Below are 23,200 nucleotides of genomic sequence, written 5' to 3'. Positions count from 1 at the left end.
AGGATTACCCACCTTTTGAAACGTCTTTTCGAAAAGCACCTGAGATCTGCGATTAAGATAAGACAGAAACAAGTCGTACAGTGGTAAGGTAAAAGTACCTACCGTACTCTCAGGGGTGCGCAAGTCCCTCTTGGTCTGTCTCATCCAGTCGCCAAACCTCCTACGCGGCTTTTCGGCAGACGAACACCTGAAGCTCCACGTTGGGACACCATTTGTAATGGTTAAGGAACCTCAATCCGGTTCAAAATAGATTTCTTGCTGCTGGATCTGATTAAATAGGTAATTATAGTGCATGCACGGGGATATCATAGACTGACACACATTGTTCAGGTAAATGATACTACTTTTATTTCTAATGGACAGTATATTATATAGTTAGTAGGCGGTGTCATATGTTAGTACGTCACAAGCATAATATTAGCATAATACTGATTATTTGCAGCTTTCTGATTAGTCAGGTCCGTTATAAGGTGGTCTCTTTCCAGTTCATGAATGTTATCTTCTTTTGAAGGCACTGTGCCAAGGCTCCATCTTTCTTTTCACATTCCATCTCGGTGGTGGGGGGTAGGAGGTATCTAGTAACGGCCATTTTGAGTAAGGACGACAGAGGAAAAATATATATACATGTAGAGAAGAATACACATAGAAAAATAGACATTTTGCTTAATTCACAAGTGTTCATCACATTCCTTCACAGTAAAAGACCCCCCAAACCTGCCTCCACTTTCCCGAGCTCTAATAATATGACACCTACTTAAATCCTACAAGTGTCCCTGGCCATAGGAGAAACTGCCCTTTGGCCCCTTTTGTTTAGCATTGGTATGTCCGATCACGGACTGCAGAGACGGTCCTGTTCTTATCTTTACACCCCGTTTGTTTTTTATGCTTTTGTTTTTTCTCAGTTTTCGTTTTTTCTTCATGGCAATATCGCTGTACTTCCTGATGCCCTCATATCGCTTTACACGGCTAAGCTGCCGATCTCTGGACACTTGAAGAGCCTGGACCTTCTTGTTCTTTCCAGTACCAGACCATGCTCACTATCACCTGATTATCTAGATATACTATGACCATTAAAATCTTGTCAGTCAACGCCAACGGTTTGAACCATCCAGCTAAGAGGCGCACGTTATGGAATGAAGCTCTGACTCACGCTGTGGATATCTTGGCGGTCCAAGAGGCTCACTTTAAAGAGGGAGCACATCCAGCCTGCACTCACAAGGACTTTTCCAAAATTCTTCTGGCTTCTGCTGATGAAAAGAGGGGGGGAGTTCTTTTAGCCTTTAGATCATCACTGTCGGTTAAGATTCTCAACTGGATCCTCTCGGAAGATTCATAATCGTTGTCTGTGAACTTAATGACTCTCTTCTCACCATTGTTAATCTTTACGCTCCGAACTCCCACCAGTTGAGATTCCTAAGACGCCTGCTCAAGCAAGTATACAAAGTCCGATAGGGTCGATTGTTATTGTGGGGTGACTTTAACGTTGTTGCAGATCTCGGGTTGGACACCTCTTCGTCCCCCCGGGGCCAGCAACAATCGATGGGGGGATTATTGCACTCTGAGAAGTTGTATGATGTGTGGCGTTGCCAGCACGCCAATGAGAGGGACTATTCATATTTCTCACCCAGACACAGGTCATATTCACTTATAGACTTATTTGTGGTTGATATGGATCTCCTCTCAAAGGTGTCCTCCTCGAAGATCCAGGACATAACCTGGTCGGATCACGCTGCAGTCAAACTGGTCATCGAGGAGAACACTCGGGTAGCACCATCTCGCATTTGGAGGTGTGATACCGGAATGCTGCAGGACTCGGGTTGCTCAACCCGGATCTCAAGCAGTATGAAGGAATTCTTCATGTTTAACGAACTATCGGTCTCCGATCCCTGGGTGCTGTGGGGTGCACACAAGGCCTTTATCAGGGGGGTGTGCATCCAGCAGCAAGCCAGGAGGAGGAGACTACGGAACCAGAAAATGACCTCCCTGCTGAACGAGATACATGTTTTGGAGGAGAGTAACAAGAGGGACCCTACCGTTGTTCTGTCCAACCACTTGACCCAACTCAGATTAGAACTTCGCATCCTCCTCCTGGAGGCTTCAGATAAACATCTAAGCTATCTTAAACAAAAAAACCTACTCCCAGGCAAATAAGGCAGGTAAATTCCTGGCAAATAGAGTGAAAAGAAAACAGGCGAAATCTAGAATCCCGTACCTCATAGACCCCATCACTAAAACCAAAATATCTCACCCACAGGCCATAGCTGATGCCTTTGCGTCTTTCTACAGCTCCCTATACAACCTAAAGGACGATCCTTCTGAGCACCAACCATCGGCAGTAGCTATAGATCAATTCCTAAATGCCATTAATTTACAGTCCCTTTCCGAGTCCCAGCTAACCACCCTTAATGCACCTATATCGCTCGCTGAGGTTAAAAATGGCATTAAAACCTTACCAAAAGGCAAATCACCGGGTCCGGACGGCCTCCCCAACTAATTTTATCAGTTATTCCTCCCACAGATAGGTCCTACGCTGACAGTTGTTTACAACAAAGCAATGACTGATGCCAGCCTCCCCCCCGATATTTTGAGCGCACATGTCGTCACCCTGCCTAAACCTGGCAAGGATCCTACCATCCCAGCAAATTTTAGACCCATTTTGTTGCTAAATTCGGACGCCAAAATTTATGCGAGAATTCTCTCCAAACGCATTCAACACTTTCTCCCCCAATTAATAGCTAAGGACCAAATGGGCTTTACCCCAGGTCGCCAGACGTCCGACGCCACCAGACGAATGGTCAATATTCTCCACCTAGCACGCAAAAACAAGATCCCAGCAGTCCTACTAACTCTTGATGCCGAAAAGGCGTTTGATAGGGTCCACTGGGGTTACATGCGGGCCACGCTACAGAAACTCAGTTTTTCAGGTCCTATCATTTCCGCCATCCTAGCTCTTTACTCTTCCCCATCCGCCCATGTCTACACGTCGGGAATACTGTCCAAACGCTTCCCCATCACTAATGGTACACAGCAGGGCTGCCCCCTCTCACCCACAATTTTCAATTTATTGATAGAGCCCCTCGCTGAAACTAACCGTTCACACCCCCAGATTACAGGATTTCCCTTCCCCACCTATCATCACAAAATCACGTTATTTGCGGATGATATTATCCTCATGCTTACGGACCCGTCAAAATCCCTCCCCGCCGCGTATAAAATTCTTCAACACTTTCACTGTATCTCCTACTACAAGCTCAATGAGTCCAAGTCCATGGTTCTGAATCTTGGAGTCGAGCTCAAACCCTGCTCGAATCTTTGGTTCCCATCCCTTGGTCCTCGGACAAAATACATTACCTAGGTATTGACCTGCTAGCTGATCCCACAAAACTTTTGACAGTTAATGTAAATAGACTCCTCCACAAATTAGACACAAAAACAAAAAATACATATGTAACCCCTGTACTTAACCTGGCATGGTAGGGTGAACGCCTATAAAATGTTCTTACTACCCCAAATTCTGTATCTATTTAGAGCTCTCCCTGTACACTAACCGACCACGAGTTTGGCCAAATTCACCACCCATATGAAAAGGTATATTTGGGAGGACAAGAAGGCTCGCTGCTCTTCCTCTATCCTGTCCACCAAACGATGCTACGGAGGGGCAGCGTTACCTGATCTTCAGGTATACTACTGGGCCATAGTGATGTCGCGAACATAAAATTTGCCATTCGCGAACAGCGAACGCGAACATCGGCAAATGTTCACGAACCGGCGAACATTGCGAACCGCCATAGACTTTAATAGGCAGGCGAATTTTAAAACCCACAGGGACTCTTTCTGGCCACAATAGTAATGGAAAAGTTGTTTCAAGGGGACAAACACCTGGACTGTGGCATGCCGGAGGGGGATCCATGGCAAAACTCCCATGGAAAATTACGTAGTTGACGCAGAGTCGGGTTTTATTCCATAAAGGGCATAAATCACCTAACATTCCTAAATTGTTTGGAATAACGTGCTTTAAAACATCCAGTGTGTGTATACGATCAGGTATGATGTTGTATCGATCAGGTAGTGTAAGGGTTACGCCCGCTTCACAGTGACAGACCAAACTCCCCGTTTAACGCACCGCAAACAACCGCACACAGACCAGAACCGACCAAAATTGGACAGGAACTGGGCTTTAAGGGTTAGGGTTAGGTTTAGTGTTAGGGGCTAGGGTTAGGGTTACGGTGAGATACTTAGGGTTAGAGTTAGTAACCCTAACCCTAGCCCTAACCCTAACCCTAGCCCTAACCCTAATTCTATTTTTTTTTCTGGTTCTGGACATGCTACAGAGCTGAAACTTCACAGGTACACTTTTTAGACCCCCACACAAAAAAAGTTCTTAAAAATTGTAATTTTTTGTTAGAGAGCCAATTATTGGAAAAATTAAAAAAATAAAAATAAAAAACTTTGGATTTAGCATCTGGGGGGTCTAAAAAGTGTACCTGTGAAGTTTCAGCTCTGTAGCATGTCCAGAACAAGAAAAAAATACGAATTAGGGTTAGGGCTAGGGTTAGGCTTAGGGCTAGGGTTAGGGCTAGGGTTAGGTTTAGGGTTAGGGTTATTTTTATGGCTAGGCTTAGAGGGTTAGGGTTAAGGTTAGAGGGTTAGGGTTATGGTTAGAGGGTTAGGGTTAGGTTTAGTGTTAGGGGCTAGGGTTAGGGTTACGGTGAGATACTTAGGGTTAGAGTTAGTAGCCCTACCCCTACCCCTCTAACTCTAACCCTCTAACCCTAAGCACTAAAAATAACCCTAACCTTAGCCCTGACCCTAACCCTAGCCCTAACCCTAACCCTAGCCCTAACCCTAATTCTATTTTTTTCTGGTTCTGGACATGCTACAGAGCTGAAACTTCACAGGTACACTTTTTAGACCCCCAGACAATAAATCCAAAGAATTTTTTTTTTTTTAAGTTTTCCAATAATTGGCTCTCTATCAAAAATTACAATTTTTAAGAACTTTTTTTGTGTGATTTAGTGTCTAGGGGGGTCTAAAAAGTGTACCTGTGAAGTTTCAGCTCTGTAGCATGTCCAGAACCAGAAAAAAAGATCATTTTTCAGTAGAGCAGGGATGGTGGGAACCCCTTTTACACCTATATGATCTTTTTTTCTGGTTCTGGTCATGCTGCAGAGCTGAAACTTCACAGGTAGGCTTTTTAGACCCCCCAGACAATAAATACAAAGAATTTTTTTTTTTTAAGTTTTTTTTTTTTTTTTAATTTTTCCAATAATTGGCTCTCTATCAAAAATGATAATTTTTTAGAACTTTTTTTGTGTGATTTAGTGTCTAGGGGGTCTAAAAAGTGTACCTGTGAAGTTTCAGCTCTGTAGCATGTCCAGAACCAGAAAAAAAGATAATTTTTCAGTAGAGCAGGGATGGTGGGAACCCCTTTTACACCTATATGATCTTTTTTTTCTGGTTCTGGACATGCTACAGAGCTGAAACTTCACAGGTACGCTTTTTAGACCCCCCCAGACACTAATCCAAAAAAAGTCATGCCTGCCACCATATATATCAGTGGTGGGTGGGCAGTGGTACTGCAGTGGGCACAGTACACTCTGTGGACCTGACAGTCACTGGCAGCCCAGGCAACTGCAATAATAAAAAATATTTTCTTTTTTTCAATTTGCAACAAGATGCTGTGCCACCGTATATATATCAGTGGTGGGCAGTGCACTGCAGTGGGTACAGTGCACTCTGTGGACCTGACACAGCACTCACTGAAATTATGACAGAGGAAAAAAAATTATTTTTTAAAATGCAAGGTACTGTGCCTGTGCCACCCGAAATGAGTGTGGTGTGCACACAGTACAGTCTGTGGTGGGTCTGTGGCCTCTCACACACAGCGGGCAGGCAACTGCATATATATATATATAAAGAAAAAACTCAATTACCAGCCCTTAAAAGGGCTTTTGGGGACACTATATATATAAATATATATATATATATATAAAAATTACACAAATACCAGCCCTTAGAAGGGCTTTTTGGGGTGCTGTCTGGATGCTGTCCTTACAGCAGTAGTGGACCAAGAACACTGACTAGCAAGACCAGGAACACTGACTAACAACTGTCCCTAGCTATTAACAGCAGCAGCAGCAACAACACTCTCCCTGCTCTCACTAACACACTGCTTCAGAATGATCTAAGATGGATGCTGCCCTTGCTTATTTATAGGAGGTGGGAGGGTGTGGGAGGGAGGTATGCTGATTGGCTGGAAATGTGCCTGCTGACTGTGAAGTTCAGGGTCAAAGTTTGCCTCAATGATGTATTATAGGGGGCGGACCGAACATCGCATATGTTCGCCCGCAGCGGCGAACGCGAACATGCTAAGTTCGCCGGGAACTGTCCGCCGGCGAACAGTTCGGTACACCTCTACTGGGCCACTGTGTTGGCTCAAACGCACCACTGGCTTCACACGATTAATGCTCCCCTCTGGGTAGACCTGGAAGTGAACTTAGCTACCACCACGACTCTTCGGGACTTGCTCCTAGGAGACTCATGGCTCCAGTGGAATCTAACCACCCTTTCCCCCACTATGCAAGCTTCGTTGAGGGCCTGGCGCAAAATTACCGGGCCTGATAAGGACCGTGCGCTTATCCCCCCCGAAACTATTTCGTCCTCGATTCTGCATGTACGTTTGCCCGACCTCCCCACAAGCATCACTGCCAAAGGGAACATCACCTCCATCCAACACCTCTACGAGAAAGACATTCTAATGTCCCCTGAACAGTTACAGAACAAATATCAGGTACCTCACTCTGGGTTTTTACAAATCTTTCGTATACACCACTTTATGCGACAACACCCTCTCCAGAGCACTAGAGTGGAAGGGAAAATATGGGATTTACTCACGGCGGCTAGTGCAGACTCGCCAAAATTGTCCAGTTTTTATCACGCTATCTTGGGCAATGACACTTTCTTTAAAACACTTACCATGTTTAAGTGGGACAGAGACCTTAGGCAGAGCTTTTCGATGTCTCAATGGAGACGTGCATTATCAGAAGTCCACAGATACACTCACTGTGCCAATCATTGGGAGATGACCCTCAAAATTACACACAGGTGGTACTACACCCCATACCGGTTAGCGGTCTTTTCCAACAAATACTCACAACTGTGTTGGAGGGAATGCTCATGCGTGGGTACATTGTTTCACATAATGTGGTCCTGCCCATCTCTCACCAGCTTGTGGAACCAAGTCTTTAGCTTCATAGCGAAACACACAGGATGCTTAATAGCACCTAACCCAGCTCTGGCCATTCTACACTTACACAGGTATTGATAACCTACCCCTAATATATAGACCGTGGACCTCACACGTCCTGCTTGCCACTAGAACACTTATATTGAGGAAGTGGAAGTCCACTGATACACCTAATATGTCAGAAGTGATTTCATTACTGCGCACGAACTATCAATTTGAAAAGTCTCTGGCGTCCAATGGTGCGCAGCTACGGACATTTACTAAGTTCTGGGACTTCTGGTCCATTGATTGATTGATTGATGTTTAACTGTATCTCAATGTATACGCTTGTTTACAGTGATTGCCATGTATTTGCTATGTCGCATGATGTTTGCTTTCCTTTCTGTTTGTTTTTGCATTTACCCCAATAAAAATTATTTACAAAAAAAAAAAAAAAAAAAGAACTTCTGTGTATGGGTATATATACACACACACATGTATGTATATATACACATACACATATATAGGTGTGAAAGTAGCAGAAACCTATGCTTGCGCTAATGAAATAATTAACACCCATATGTCTTCTCTGCTATAACACCTATATGTGTGTATGTGTATAAATACATATAAGCGTGTGTGTATATATATCCCTAAACAGAAGTTCAGATGTTTTGCCTGCCTCCATAGACCCCAAAAAATGCCAAAAAAAATGCCTGCTGCAAAAACACACCTGGGCGTTTTTGTAGCTGGCGTTTTTTTGGGCATTTTTTGGGCGTCTTTGGAGGCAGGCATAACATCTGAACTTCTGTATAGGGGTATATATACACACACACTTATATGTATTTATACACATACACATATATAGGTGTTATAGCAGAGAAGCCATATGGGTGTTAATTATTTCATTAGCGCAAGCATAGGTTTCTGCTACTTTCACACCTATATATGTGTATGTGTATATATACATACATGACATTTTGTAATCACAAAAATAAACCTTGGTTAAAGTCATTGTAAAATAATGTAATCCGTTTTGTAAAAAGATTATACAGTGTGTCTCCTTTTGTAACTTTATTTTGGAAAATACCTTATTTACAGCGCCGCTGGGTGCTCACGCGACCCGCCGAAGCTCTTCTTCCCCACCCTGAATACTGCAGAGGGAGGGGCTGATATCCCTGTGGACGTCAGTCCTGCTCCGAGCACTGCAGAGGGAGGGGTCGCTGACGTCAAATGGGAGGAGAGAAGATCTCTGGCGGATCATGTGAGCACCCAGCGTTGCAGAAAATAAGGCCTTTTTCAGATTAAAGTTATAATAGGAGTCACACTGCACATTATATAACCTTTTTGCAAAACCGGATTACATGTTTTTTCAAGGGCTTTAACTAGGGCCTTTTTTTTTGGGTAGGGCTTATATTGCAGCCATCCCCAAAAAATCATGCTAGGTCTTATTTTCGGGGCAGGGCTGTTTTTTGAGTAAACACGTTAGTTGCAGCACCCTGCTGCACGGCTCACCTCTGGCCTATGGATTAGGGTTCTTCTGACAACCCAGATAGGATCTGACCTGACTCCTGGAACTCAGGCCTGCTGTCTCGTGGCTTCTGGCTGGGGCCCCCTGACCCCAGGTGAGACCTTTCTTTTCCCACACTGGGATCGGTCTCCAAGCTGGAAGCTGTCTCCAAACTGGGAGCTCTGAGCTATCCTCAGACCTGAGTATATAATGATCCTGCACACCTGTGCAGTCAGCCAGGTTGCAGGCGTCTAGTAAAACCCGGACACAGGATTGACTCTATAAAGCTACAGATTCTGGGGAAAGCCAAAAACACAGCTTTCTCCACTCAAACGATTGTGCTGAACCTCGCATAAACCCTAAATGTGAATCCTGTGTCACATTTTTCTAAATTCTTAGGGCTGGAACATACCACAGTGCGGCAGATCCATACCGGATGAGTTTCTGAATGCGCATTTATGAAGCATTCCAGTGCGTTTTTGATGCATTTCCAGATGCATTCCAAGTGCTTTTCTGGTTCTTTTTTTCCACTGTACTGGGGTCCGGTGCATTTTTGATGTGTTCCAGTGTATTCGGATGTGTTTTTGATGGGTTTTACCGTGTTCCGGTACAGTCCAGTGCAGGAAAAATGCAGCATGTTCTACTTTTTTTTTTTTCTGGAACTGGAATGTCCTGGAACTGAGCACAAATGAGGCCCCGCTCATGCCCATAATTGGAAAAATAATTCAAGCGATAAAAAATTAACTGTATAAATTGCATATATTAAGAGCCTTAACCTTTGTACTATGTATTCACAGTTTCTAGAATTTTCTGTAACCAATTATTCTTTAATCAAAGATAATTAAACATTGGGTATGTATGTATGTATGTATATATATATATATATATATATATATATATATATATATATATATATATATATATATAGGAGCACTGTGCAAGCGATAATATTGAAATGGAAGGAGTATCAGACCACTGCAAATCTACGAAGACCTGGCCGTTCCTCTAAACTTTCAGCTCATACAAGGAGAAGACTGATCAGAGATGCAGCCAAGAGGCCCATGATCACTCTGGATGAACTGCGGAGATCTACAGCTGAGGTGGGAGACTCTGTCCATAGGGCAACAATCAGTCGTATTCTGCACAAATCTGGCCTTCATGGAAGAGTGGCAAGAAGAAAGCCATTTCTTAAAGATATCCATAAAAAGTGTCGTTTAAAGTTTGCCACAAGCCACCTGGGAGACACACCAAACATTTGGAAGAAGGTGCTCTGGTCAGATGAAACCAAAATCAAACTTTTTGGCAACAATGCAAAACGTTATGTTTGGCATAAAAGCAACACAGTTCATCACCCTGAACACACCATCCCCACTGTCAAACATGGTGGTGGCAGCATCATGTTTTGGGCCTGCTTTTCTTCAGCAGGGACAGGGAAGATGGTTAAAATTGATGGGAAGATGGATGGAGCCAAATACAGGACCATTCTGGAAGAAAACCTGATGGAGTCTGCAAAAGACCTGAGACTGGGACGGAGATTTGTCTTCCAACAAGACAATGATCCAAAACATAAAGCAAAATCTACAATGGAATGGTTCACAAATAAACATATCCAGGTGTTAGAATGGCCAAGTCAAAGTCCAGACCTGAATCCAATCAAGAATCTGTGGAAAGAACTGAAAACTGCTGTTCACAATCTCCATCCAACCTCACTGAGCTCGAGCTGTTTTGCAAGGAGGAATGGGCAAAAATTTCAGTCTCTCGATGTGCAAAACTGATAGAGACATACCCCAAGCGACTTACAGCTGTAAAAAGGTGGCGCTACAAAGTATTAACTTAAGGGGGCTGAATAATTTTGCACGCCCAATTTTTAAGTTTTTTATTTGTTAAAAAAGTTTGAAATAGCCAATAAATTTAGTTCCACTTCATGATTGTGTCCCACTTGTTGATTCTTCACAAAAAATACAGTTAATATCTTTACGTTTGAAGACTGAAATGTGGCAAAAGGTTGCAAAGTTCAAGGGGGCCGAATGCTTTCGCAAGGCACTGTGTATATATATATATATATATATATATATATATATATATATATATATATATATGCTCTTACATCACAGTCCCCAGCATTTCCCTATAGGTCATGATTCCCAGAGTCCCTCCTTACATCAGAGTTCAGGGTCCCCCCTTAAATAAGTGTTCTCCTTTAAATCAGATTCCCCCCAGCATCTCCTCCTTACATCAGAGTCCACAGAATTCCTCTTTACATTAGAATCCCCTCTTAATTCAAATTTCACAGAGCCCCCTTTACATCAGAGTCTCCAGAGTGCCCCCCTTTCACTGTAAGAGGGAACTCTGAAGACTCTGATGTAAGAGGAGTTCTGGGAACCCTGATTTAGGAGGAATGTTGGGGACTCTGAATTAAGGGAAATTCTGGGAACCCCGATTTAAGGGGGAATGCTGGAGACTCTGGTGCAAAAGGGAACTCTGTGGCCATCAAAGCTCCCCACTTGCATCAGAGTTTCCAGAGATCCCCTTACACTTCCCTTCCTCAGTCCACCACAGTCTAGGGCACGACAAGTCCCACTGCAGAAGGCTGCCATACCTGAGTCCCCACGGAGGGCACTGTACATTCCAGTATAGTGCACTGCCATTCCTCCCTGAGGAATGGAAGCCTGCTATGCTTGGACTTGTACTGCTCTCTGTAGGGAACTGAGGAACTACTGCCTGCTATGCTAAGACTTGTAGTGCCCTCTGTGGGGACTAAGGTATGGCATTCTGCTATTCTGAAACTTGTATTGCCCTCTGTGAGGGACTGAGGATTTCTCAGTCCTCCACATTCTAGGGCACTATAAGTCCCAGCATAGTGGGCTGTCATTCCTCAGTCCCTTACAGCTGGGGGGAAAAACAACACCGTGCTGAATGCTTTTTTCTCGTCAGTCTTTACACAGGAAAAGGAGGGATACACTGACCATGACTATATGGTTAATAGTAATACACGGGTCTTGCCACTATGGCTAACAGAGGGTGAAATTAGGGAAAGGCTGGATAAACTTAACACAAACAAATCACCAGGCCCGGATGGCGTACATCCGAGAGCAGAGATGTATAGTAACTAAGTAGAACTACTTCACTACTGTACTTAAGTACAGAAAGGCGGTATCTGTACTTTCCTAGAGTAGATTTTTTTTCTCCTACTTCCACTTTTACTTCACTACATTTTTTCGATGATTTCAATACTTCTACTCCGATATTTTTTTTTTTTTTGTGCTGCATAGTTACTCGTTACTATTATAAAAATGACCACTGCCAGAACAGTAGATGACAGGTTTCATGAAGCTCAAAACATGTGTATTATCAGCGCATACGAAAATAAATGCTACTATATGCCTAAATAAAAGCTGCATTTGAAATAATAAAAAACAATATGATGTTCAAACTTTTGACTTCTTTCTTTATTAACTACATAACACAGTACTTGTACTTTTACTTTCAGTACTTGAGTAGCAAAATTTTTTAAAAAACTACTTGCAATACTTAAGTACAAAACCTGTTGAATACTTTAGTACTTCTACTCAAGTCACTTTTTGATCGAGCACTTCCACTTCTACTCAAGTCAATTTTTGATCAAGCACTTGTACTTTTACTCAAGTATGGGTTTCGAGTACTTTATACAACTCTGTCCGAGAGTACTCACGGAAATCAGTAAGGTTATATCTAGACCACTGTTCCTGATCTTTGCTGACAGTATTATGACAGGAAATGTACCAGGGGATTGGAGGAAAGCTAACGTGATACCGATATTCAAAAGGGGGCAGAGGCATATCCTGGGAAATTATAAGCCTGTCAGTTTGACATCGATAGTATGTAAACTTCTGGAGGTGGTGATAAGGGACTATATCGTAGAGTTTACTAAAGGCAAAAACATCATCAGCAGTAATCAGCACGGGTTTACAAATGGGCGTTCTTGTTAAACCAATCTCTTAACATTCTACGAGGAGGTGAGCTGTGAGCTAGATAGGGGGAGACCAGTGGATGTGGTGTACCTGGATTTCGCTAAGGCGTTTGATACAGTTCCCCACAAGCGCTTAATTTATAAAATAAGGTCTGCAGGTATCGACCGCAAGGTTTGCTCTTGGATACGGAACTGGCTAAAAGGGCGTGTTCAAAGGGTGGTAATAAATAGTGCATACTCAGACTGGTCTGAGTTGGTAAGTGGGGTCCCCCAAGGCTCAGTCCTGGGACCAACCTTGTTCAATTTATTCATAAACAGCATTGAGGATGGGATCAGTAGTTCGATATCAGTTTTAGCAGATGACACAAAATTGGGCAGGGCAATAATGGCACAGCATGAAGCAGATATCCTACAGAATGACCTGGACAAAAAAACGGAGTGGGCAACGACATGGCAAATGAGGTTTAATGTGGAGAAGTGTAAGGTTTTGCACTTGGGTTCTAAAACCATAAAAGCACAATACACGTTAGGGGGGGAACCCTTGGGGGAATCAAAAATGGAGAAAGATCTGGGAGTCTTGGTTGATGATAGATTAGGCAATAGCATGCAATGTCAAGCGGCAGCTACCAAAGCCAGCAGAATATTAGCATGCATAAAGAAAGGGATGCATTCCAGATATAAGACTATAATCATTACACTTTATAAATCTCTGGTCCGACCACATCTGGAGTATTCTGTCCAGTTCTGGTCGCCAGTCCTCAGGAGGGATGTGTTGGAGCTGGAGAGAGTCCAGAGAAGGGCAACTAAACTGATTAGGGGATTGGAGGACCTTAATTATGAAGAGCGTCTGCAATCGCTTGATTTACTCTCCCTGGAGAAGAGACGCCTGAGGGGGGACATGATAGCAATTTATAAATATCTCAATGGGGATCTCGGCATAGAAAAACAGCTATTCAGTCGAAGGGATTGCATGAGGACTCAAGGGCATAAAATGCAATTAGAGGAGAAGCGTTTTAACCTCAGGCAACGTGGGAGGTTCTTTACTGTTAGGGCTACAAGATTGTGGAATTCTCTACCACAAGAGGTGGTTTCTGCGGGAAGTATGGTGGCTCTCAAAAGACTCTTAGACGTACATCTCAAGGATCAGAACATTCAGGGCTATGTGAGATGAATACAGCCACACACACCTACACAGGTTGAACTGGATGGACTATTGTCTTTATTCAACCTCACCTACCATGTAACAGAGTTAAACATCTAAAGGGCAACTCCAACCAAAACTACCAATAATGTACATATGCTATATAATGTCACAGCCCCGCTACCCCTCACCTTCCACCTCGGGTGCTGTCATTGTGTAGGGCAAAAGGCTACAGCTCCGCCATGTTTGGCTTTGATGTCAGATATGCAGGACTGGCTCAGCTCCACTCTCTTGCCTGGCAACCCAGGGTCCCTCTCCTTCTCCTCCTCCAGCCACCCAGGGTCCCTCTCCTTCTCCTCCTCCAGCCACCCAGGGTCCCTCTCCTTCTCCTCCTCCAGCCACCCAGGGGCCATCTCCTTCTCCAGCCACCCAGGGGCTATCTCCTTCTCCTCTAGCCACCCAGGGGCCCTGTCCTTCTCCCCCAGCCACCCAGGGGCCCTCTAGTTCTCCCCCAGCCACCCAGGGGCCCTCTCCTTCTCCCTCAGCTACCCAGGGGCCCTCTCCCCTAGATACCCAGGGGCCCTCTCCTTCTCCCCCAGCCACCCATGGGCCCTCTCCCTAGCCACCCAGGGGCTCTCCTTCTCCTCCAGCCACCCAGGGGCCCTGTCCTTCTCTTCCTCCAGCCACCCAAGGGCCCTTTCCTTCTTTTCCTCCAGCCACCCAGGGGCCCTCTCTTTCTACCCCAGCCGCCCAGGGGCCCTCTCCTTCTACCCCAGCCACCCAGGGGCCCTCTCCTTCTACCCCAGTCACCCAGGGGCCCTCTCCTCCTCCCTCAGTCACCCAGGGGCCCTCTCCTTCAGCCACCCAGGGGCCCTCTCCTTCAGCCACCCAGGGGCCCTCACCTCCCTTAGCCACCCAGGTGCCCTCTCCTTCTCCTTCAGCCACCCAGGGGCCCTCTCCTCTTCCCCTAGCCACCCAGGGGCCCTCTCCTCTTCCCCTAGCCACCCAGGGGCCCTCTCCTTTTCCCCTAGCCACCCAGGGGCCCTCTCCTTTTCCCCTAGCCACCCAGGGACCCTCTCCTTTTCCCCTAGCCACCCAGGGACCCTCTCCTTTTCCCCTAGCCACCCAGGGACCCTTTCCTTTTCCTCTAGCCACCCAGGGATCCTCTCCTTCGCTTCCAGCCACCCTCTCCTCCCCCAGCTACCCAGGGCCTTCTTCTTCTCCTCCTCCTCCACCAACCAATCTAAGACTCTTCAAACTTCCCTGGGGCTACTCAGCCCCTTTGCATAGTAGACACCACAAATCTATGACCAGCCTGCAGAGTGACAAGTCAGGGCCTGGTTACCTGTATGTTCCTGGGCCAGGGCAGAGCTCTCCTCCCAGAGCAACAACCGATGATAGCAGAGTGAGCTGACCGGGCAGTCACTTCCTACTGATGCAGGTACAGGCCCACCGATTCCTCCACATCTTAGGATTACATGATCAGACGGCCAATCCCCAGGCAGAGAAGGCGGGGTAAGTGTCAGCGGACACAAAATTGGGCAGGGCAATAACTGCACAGCATGAAGCAGATATCCTACAGAATGACCTGGACAAAATAACGGAGTGGGCAATAACATGGCAAATGAGGTTTAATGTGGAGAAGTGTAAGGTTTTGCACTTGGGGACTAAAAACATAAAAGTACAATACACGTTAAGAGGGGAACCCTTGGGGGAATCAAAAATGGAGAAAGATCTGGGAGTCTTGGTTGATGATAGATTAGGCAATAGCATGCAATGTCAAGCGGCAGCTGCCAAAGCCAGCAGAATATTATTAGCATGCATAAAGAAAGGGATGTATTCCTGAGATAAGACTATAATCCTTCCACTTTATAAAACTCTGGTCCGACCGCATCTGGAGTATTCTGTCCAGTTCTGGTCGCCAGTCCTCAGAAGGGATGTGTTGGAACTGGAGAGAGTCCAGAGAATGGCAACTAAACTGATTAGGGGATTGGAGGACCTTGATTATGAAGAGCGTCTGCAATCGCTTGATTTATTCTGCCTGGAGAAGAGACGCCTGAGGGGGGACATGATAGCAATTTATAAATATCTCAATGGGGATCTCAGCTTAGGAAAACCGCTATTCAGTCGAAGGGATTGCATGAGGACTCGAGGGCATACAATGCGATTAGAGGAGAAGCGTTTTAACCTCAGGCAACATGGGGGGTTCTTTACTGTTAAGGCTACAAGATTGTGGAATTCTCTACCACAAGAGGTGGTTTCTGCGGGAAGTATGGTGGCTTTCAAAAGACTCTTAGATGTACATCTCAATGATCAGAACATTCAGGGCTATGTGAGATGATTACAGCCACACACACCTACACAGGTTGAACTGGATGGACTATTGTCTTTATTCAACCTCACCTACTATGTAACAGACACCTGGCAGCCGCAGTGAAGGGACTGCAGCACACTGCTGCAACTTTTATATCCGAGTATTTAAAACAATATTTTACTTGGGAGATTTCCCTGACTGTTACATAGTTACATATAGTTACATAGTAGGTGAGGTTGAATAAAGACAATAGTCCATCCAGTTCAACCTGTGTAGGTGTGTGTGGCTGTAATCATCTCGCATACCCCTGAATGTTCTGATCCTTGAGATGTACGTCTAGTAGTCTTTTGAAAGCCACCATACTACCTGCATAAACCACCAGAAGGACTGTGCCCTTCTAAATGTTGTCGCTCCGCCACTAGCCACGAGGCCCCTGTAGGTGCGAGGCCTTAGGCGACCGCCTAATTTGCCTAATTAGAGAGCCGCCTATGCAGTGGACTACATGTGGTGTGAACTAGTGACACATCCTCCCTTTGTCACAATATACACACAAATGTTTATATGTAATATGTTGGGTTTTCTAATAAGAGATTCCACTTTTCTTTTCAGACTGGGGGAGGGGGGGGGGGGTTGTTCCTTCTTTGACTCCTGCATATCTATGTTTAGCTTCTTATCTGCTATCTAAGACTTGTTTTTTAGCTGCAAGCAGTACAGTTGAATTATTATTATACAACATTTTATATTTACCTAATTTTTTTTTTATTGCTGAACCTAATGTAAAATATATCCCCAAAACACTATAGATTTCCTTAAAGCATAAATGCTATTATAACTCACATACCCTCTTGTAATCCTACAGAAAAAAGGTCACATTGCGCTCTCTTGCATTAGACCACAAAGTCACTGGAGATCAGTTTTATACCCATGTGACCATGGTTGGTCAACGCTTAAGTCGGAAAGGACATCATGAAGGTGGACATTTGTCTAATGAAGACTTGCCAGAACATTTCAAAAACAATGGTAAGGGTGTTAGCATGTATTTTGACTAGCTCTAAATTGAAACTGTGCCTCCAGTAGACCTAGATCCATAAAGGACACAGGTAAGTCCAAAGTAAGGTAAAGGTAGTCTATGCACCCGTTGGCAACTAAATTTACGTGTTAAGCTGGCTATACTCTAGTAGATTTGAATGAATGTTCATGAAAAGCAGGGGAAGAGAGCACAGCAAACAGTGAGTAAATAACCCATGTAAAAAACAAACAGAACAGCATCTGTTAAAACATTATAGTATAGTCTCTGTAAAAAAGTATTTAAGGGACAGTCTGTGTGGATGGTAATACTGTAGTAGGGCAGCACTCCACTAGGAACAGGAAGCCAGGTTCCTGGATAACTGAGGCAGATAAAAAGAAATAGGAGGCACCTCTAAGTGCAGTATATAAAACCATTTAATGAACACAGATGAAACGATTAGCAACTCACATAGTGTGGGCTAAGGGAAAGCATGGATAGGTGTCCTAGAAGGTCATCTCGATCCTCTGTGATGTCTCTTGGAGAGCTGTACCGCTGTTACTGCTGTGTATAGATGGATATTCGGTGTACACCTGTTCTGTCAGAATACCATACCCTATCAGAATTCGATACCTACGTCATTTCCGTTTGCGGATCAGCTGTGGCTTCGTCATGAATCAGCTGTAGCCACGTCACAAGCCATACTGCGCTTGGGCAGAATAGGTAGAGCATTTTGATAACATCCTAAGGATCAGGCAAAAGTCCTAGTGTGCATGCACCGGCGCATGCGCACCAACGGGTCGTGCAGCGGGATCTCTGATAACAAACATCCATCTGATTTCCATGGCCAACACTGCGCTGACCCGACACTGCACCAAGCCGACCCTGCAGGAACCCGACAATCCGATCTCCATGCCCCACACTGCGCCGACCGACAATTAGACAGTGGGCGGGCGCGTGTGGGTAGGGAATAGGATTGTCCCATTGTCGGCTCGGCGCAGTGTATGCCATGGAGATCGGATGGATGTTTGTTATAAGAGATGCCGCTACCCGATCCGTTGGTGCGCATGCGCCCGCTCATGCGCAGTAGGAATTTTGCCTATGTTTACGATGTTGTCAAAATTCCCTACCGATTCCAAGCATGCGCAGTAGTACGTGTGACGCGGCTACAGCTGGTGCATGACCAGCCTGCACCGGAAATGATGTAAGTAGGGAAATCTGATGGGGTAGGGTTTTCTGATAGAACACCGGCGGCCGCGGCATGAAGCAGAGTTGACAGCGAGGCTGGGATACAGTTCCAAGCGAGGTCTGCAACGCAGGGACCTCACAATTAGGGATGATCGAACGGTTCGGGTCGACCATCGGTTCGACCCGAACATTGGGTGTTCGAAATTCGGCCGAATTCCGAACTTTTTGCGGTAAAAGTTCGGAATTCGGGTCACCTGAACCGCCCAAAATGCAATGGAAATGGAAGTGGGCTTTAAAAGCCCGTGATTGGCCCAGAAACGTCAGTAAAAGCCAATGAGGGGGCAGGAGTCTGCTAGGAATGTGATTGGAGTGACTACGGGGACCAGAGGCCAATCAGGAGTGAATACGCCCCCCAGTATATAACATAGCCCCGCCTAACCTCTAGCACTGTAATACAGAGACTTTGGAAGAGACTGGAAGAATTTGTGTTTCTCCTGCTGTGTTAAACAACTCTCCTGCTGTGTTAAACAACGTTTGCTGCATAGCCGATTGCTTGTAAAGCTCCAGATCAGCAGAAGAGCAGTCAGCTTACAGAAAGATTGTCAGTGTAGTTAGAAATACAGCGATTGTGCTGTTTAAGTTAGAAAAAAAAAATTTAAAGGAACAGTGTCAGTTAGAAATTATCTTCTGCTGTATGGAGCTGTTCTTTTAGTGTGAGGAAAGGGATATGCAGTGTAGTTAGGGTACTATATACCACTATAGTTAGATTCAATAATCTAGTTTTTGTAGGGATAGTTTTAAGTGTCAAGGTTCCGTCTAGTGAGCATGTTGCACTGCTGATATATCTACAGCAGGTATACGTGCTTGCTAGTCAGCTATTGTGCAAAATACATTTCAGCGATACACACATCTGCTGTATTTAGCAACAACTTTGGGTCGCATAGCAGTGTGCATTTTGCAGGTGAATTTCACCGCGCAGAGTTGCAAAAGCCTCAGTGACAACTTAACGGCTGTTCTTGTTGTAAGCGTTAAGTCCGCTGCAAAAGGCTTTGCTACTCTGCGTCACACACATCTGCTTTAGTTAGCGACAACTTTGGGTCGCATAGTAGTGTGGGTCTTGCAGGTGATTTTCACATCACACTGTTGATAAAGCCTTAGTGACAAGTTAACGCCTGTTCTTGTTGTAAGCGTTAAGTCCACTGCTAATCTTGTTCCCAATGCACTGCATTATGTCCCCATCATACACATCAACTGTGCAGTTGATTAGGAGCAAAAGAAAGGCGCGTTTAAGCAAAAAAGTCATTTTTGAAGGTTTGGCATGCTCTAATTCTGGTTCTGGACATGCTACAGAGCTGAAACTTCACAGGTACAATTTAGACCCCCCAGACAAAGAAATCTCATTTTTATTTTTTAAATCATTTTTTCAATAATTGGCTCTCTCTATCAAAAACGACAACTTTTTTTTTTGCCTGGTTCATAGTCCCTGGGGCATGACCCAGAACCCTATGCACTTTTTAGGGGCATTTATTAGGCTTTAGGGCTTAAAAATGGTGTTTTTTGATTCCTGAAGTTCGGGTCCCATTGATTTCAATGGGGTCCGGGAATCCGAACTTTCGGGAAATTCGCGTGTTCTGGTCGAACCGAACTTTTCAAAAGTTTGATCATCCCTAGTCACAATAGCGAGACAGGTTTCTGAGCATGCGTGCTGCAATGGAATCGGCAGCGGCGCTCCTTCTTCAAGCGATGGGGACAGTAATTTAATGCTCAGAAACGCGTTGCACTATTGTGACGTCATCTCTCCTCGCCGCCGGGTCCCTGCATTGCAGACCTCGCTGGGAACTGTATCCCAGCCTCACTGTCAACCCTGCTTCACGGCGCGGCCGCCGGATATCCATCTATACACAGCAGTAACAGCGGCACAGCTCTCCAAGAGGCATCACAGAGGATTGAGATGACCTTCTAGGACACCTATCCATGCTTTCCCTTAGCCCACACTATGTGAGTTGCTAATCGTTTCATCTGTGTTCATTAAATGGTTTTATATACTGCACTTAGAGACGCCTCCTGTTTATTTTTTTTTTTAATGAATGTTCATATAAACATTTGTATGAAAATTAGTATGAAAATTCACAGTACATTTCATGACTTGACAAATCTCATTTAAAATTACTTCAAAAATTAGTTTGGAGCAAATTTACTTTACTGAACAAAAACCACATGCACTGTTATAAATGTTAATGTTGTTAATTTGAGGAAGATTTTCTATCCTAATCCTACAATTTTTCTCATCACCGTGGTCAAAAAATGAACATCAATTTGATCTCACTAAATGAAGACTTTGATTTAAATTCCCCTTCTGTATGTCCAGCTTTTTTTGTCAAGTATTTGTGACAAACATTGATATTCGCGGTTGGTAAAGGGAGAAGTGGTAGAGAAAATAATAAAGGATTTGTATTGCCTCGTCACTGTCTAGAAAGTCACTTCACTTCATTGACACTGAGACCAGAGTCTGTTTGGATAAAGTGACAGTGTAATTTAATATTAGAAACATTTCAGTCTTTAAGGACTTCTCATTGGAATAATAAAAGAGAACACCTTTCATATTGCATATTTAAAGACTTTGTGATACAAAAAATGTTTTCTCTATGTATGAGCATATCAAAGAAAAATAAAATGTACCATTACCTGCTGAGGAGTCAATAATGCTTTTATTATCTTCTATGCAAAGCACCATAACTTTACAGTTATCAACATAAGGGGCCGGTTCACACTATGCCCGCGCATGAATCACACAGGAACAGATGCGTTACACTACGATTCACACCGCATGCAAAGCGCACTCCATTTGTGATCGGCAGTGGGTGTAAATACAAAGGTAAGGACACACCAAATGCAGTGTGTCTGCCACTCTGGGTCGCATGGTACTTTTGCACCATGCTATTCGGTTGCAGTGCGTTTTAAATTTAGTGCATGCACTACTTTTGGTGCGCAGGCAGTGCAATTTTAGCCCATTCAAAATTAATGGGCTGAAGCCGCACTGCACAGAGCCATATGTGAATTGCGCAGGAACGCACAATGCGATGTGTGCGATTTATGTATTGGCATGTTAAATTTGGTGTTATCGCTCTCATTCTCTCATACTGGTCACTGGAAGTTCAACATGGCACCTCATGGCAAAGAACTCCCTGAGGATCTAAAAAAAACAATTGTTCTACATAAAGATGGCCTAGGTTATAAGAAGATCGCCAAGACCCTGAAACTAAGCTGCAGCACGGTGGCCAAGACCATACAGCAGTTTAACAGGATAGGTTACAGTCAGAACTGGCCTCACCATGGTCGACCAAAGAAGTTGAGTTCACATGCTCAGCGTCATATCCAGAGGTTGTCTTTGGGAAATAAATGTATGAATGCTGCCATCATTGCTGCAGAGGTTAAGAGTTGTGGGTCAGCCTGTCAGTGCTCAGACCATACGCTGCACACTGCATCAAATTGGTCTACCTGGATGTCATCTCAGAAGGAAGCCTCTTCTAAAGATGATGCACAAGAAAGCCTGCAAACTGTTTGCTGAAGACAAGCAGACTAAGGACATGGATTACTGAAACTATGTCCTGTGTTCTGATGAGACCAAATTAACCTTTTTGGTTCAGATGGTGTTAAGCGTATGTGAAGGCAACCAGGTGAGGTGTACAAAGACAAGTGTGTCTTACCTAAAGTCAAACATGGTGGTGGGAGTGTCATGGTCTGGGGCTGCATGAGTGCTGCCGGAACTGGGGAGCTACAGTTCATTGAGGGAACCATGAATGCCAACATGTACTGTGACATACTGAAGCAGAGCATGATCCCCTCCCTTTGGAGACTTGGCTGCATGGCAGTATTCCAACATGATAATGACCCCAAAAACACCTCCAAGAGAACCACTGCCTTGCTAAAGAAGCTGAGGGTAAAGCTGATGGACTGGCCAAGCATGTCTCCAGACCTAAACCCTATTAAGCATCTGTGGGGCATCCTCAAATGAATGGCGGAGGGGCGCAAGGTCTTTAACATCCACCAGCTACATGATCTCATCATGGAGGAGTGGAAGAGGAGTCCCTTTTGTTGCCAGAGGTTTAGACATGAATTTGCTGTGTGTTGAGTTATTTTGAGGGGACAGCAAATTTACACTGTTATACAAGCTGTACACTTACTACTTTACATTGTAACAAAGTGTAATTTCTTCAGTGTTGTCACATGAAAAGATATAATAAAATATTTAAAAAAATGTGAGGGGTGTACTCACTTTTGTGAGATACTGTACAGTATTCACAGTCACTCCTTTCTCTAGGTTTTTGCTTACTTCCTTATAAAACAAAAGTAGTTTTATTTGACAAATTTAGTCTTTCATGAATCCATGCTGTCTATTGCCTACAATATTGTTTTATATCCTTTTATATAAAACTCCTATATTTTGGTTTACTATCAAACTCCCAAGTATCTTCATAACTATAGTAATTAAGCTAACTGGTCTGTAGTTCTGTAGTTACTATGTTATAACATGCTAGTATGCATTGCATACTAGCACATTGTGTGAAACTTACCTTAAAACGAAGCCCTCCAGCGGCGCACTGTCACTGCAGACAAAGCTTCCATCTACACTCGGTCTTCCTTCTGGGTTTGTGAGCTCCGGTCCTTTGAATGGAGGAGCCATAATGACATCACTCCTGCGCATGCGTGGGGGAGTCGCTGTTCATGTCACAGGGCATTGGTATGCTGTACCTTTGGAGCGCATGCGGCAGTGATGTCACTGGCGGCTTCACAAGTAAGTATCTCCTAAATGGTACACATTTAGGAGATGTTTACTGTACCTATAGGTTACCCTTATAAGTGTGCG

At 44.4% G+C, this 23,200-nt stretch overlaps 1 protein-coding gene across 1 annotated transcript in view; it reads left to right on the top strand.

Moving 5' to 3' along the window:
- The window catches only part of SLC43A1 (solute carrier family 43 member 1), a 1,050,749-nt gene that overhangs the window by 426,112 nt on the left and 601,437 nt on the right, over positions 1–23,200 (top strand). The window contains exon 8 of the mRNA XM_082268121.1: positions 16,999–17,159. Within this exon, the coding sequence (XP_082124247.1) occupies positions 16,999–17,159 (161 nt within the window). The remainder of the gene's footprint in view (positions 1–16,998; positions 17,160–23,200) is intronic.

The sequence above is a fragment of the Pelophylax lessonae genome (assembly GCF_965119305.1).
Source record: "Pelophylax lessonae genome assembly, chromosome: 9".
Taxonomy (NCBI): Eukaryota; Metazoa; Chordata; class Amphibia; order Anura; family Ranidae; genus Pelophylax; species Pelophylax lessonae.
The sequence above is the reverse complement of the archived record's forward strand: the minus strand, read 5'-3'. Positions and strand labels throughout refer to the sequence as shown.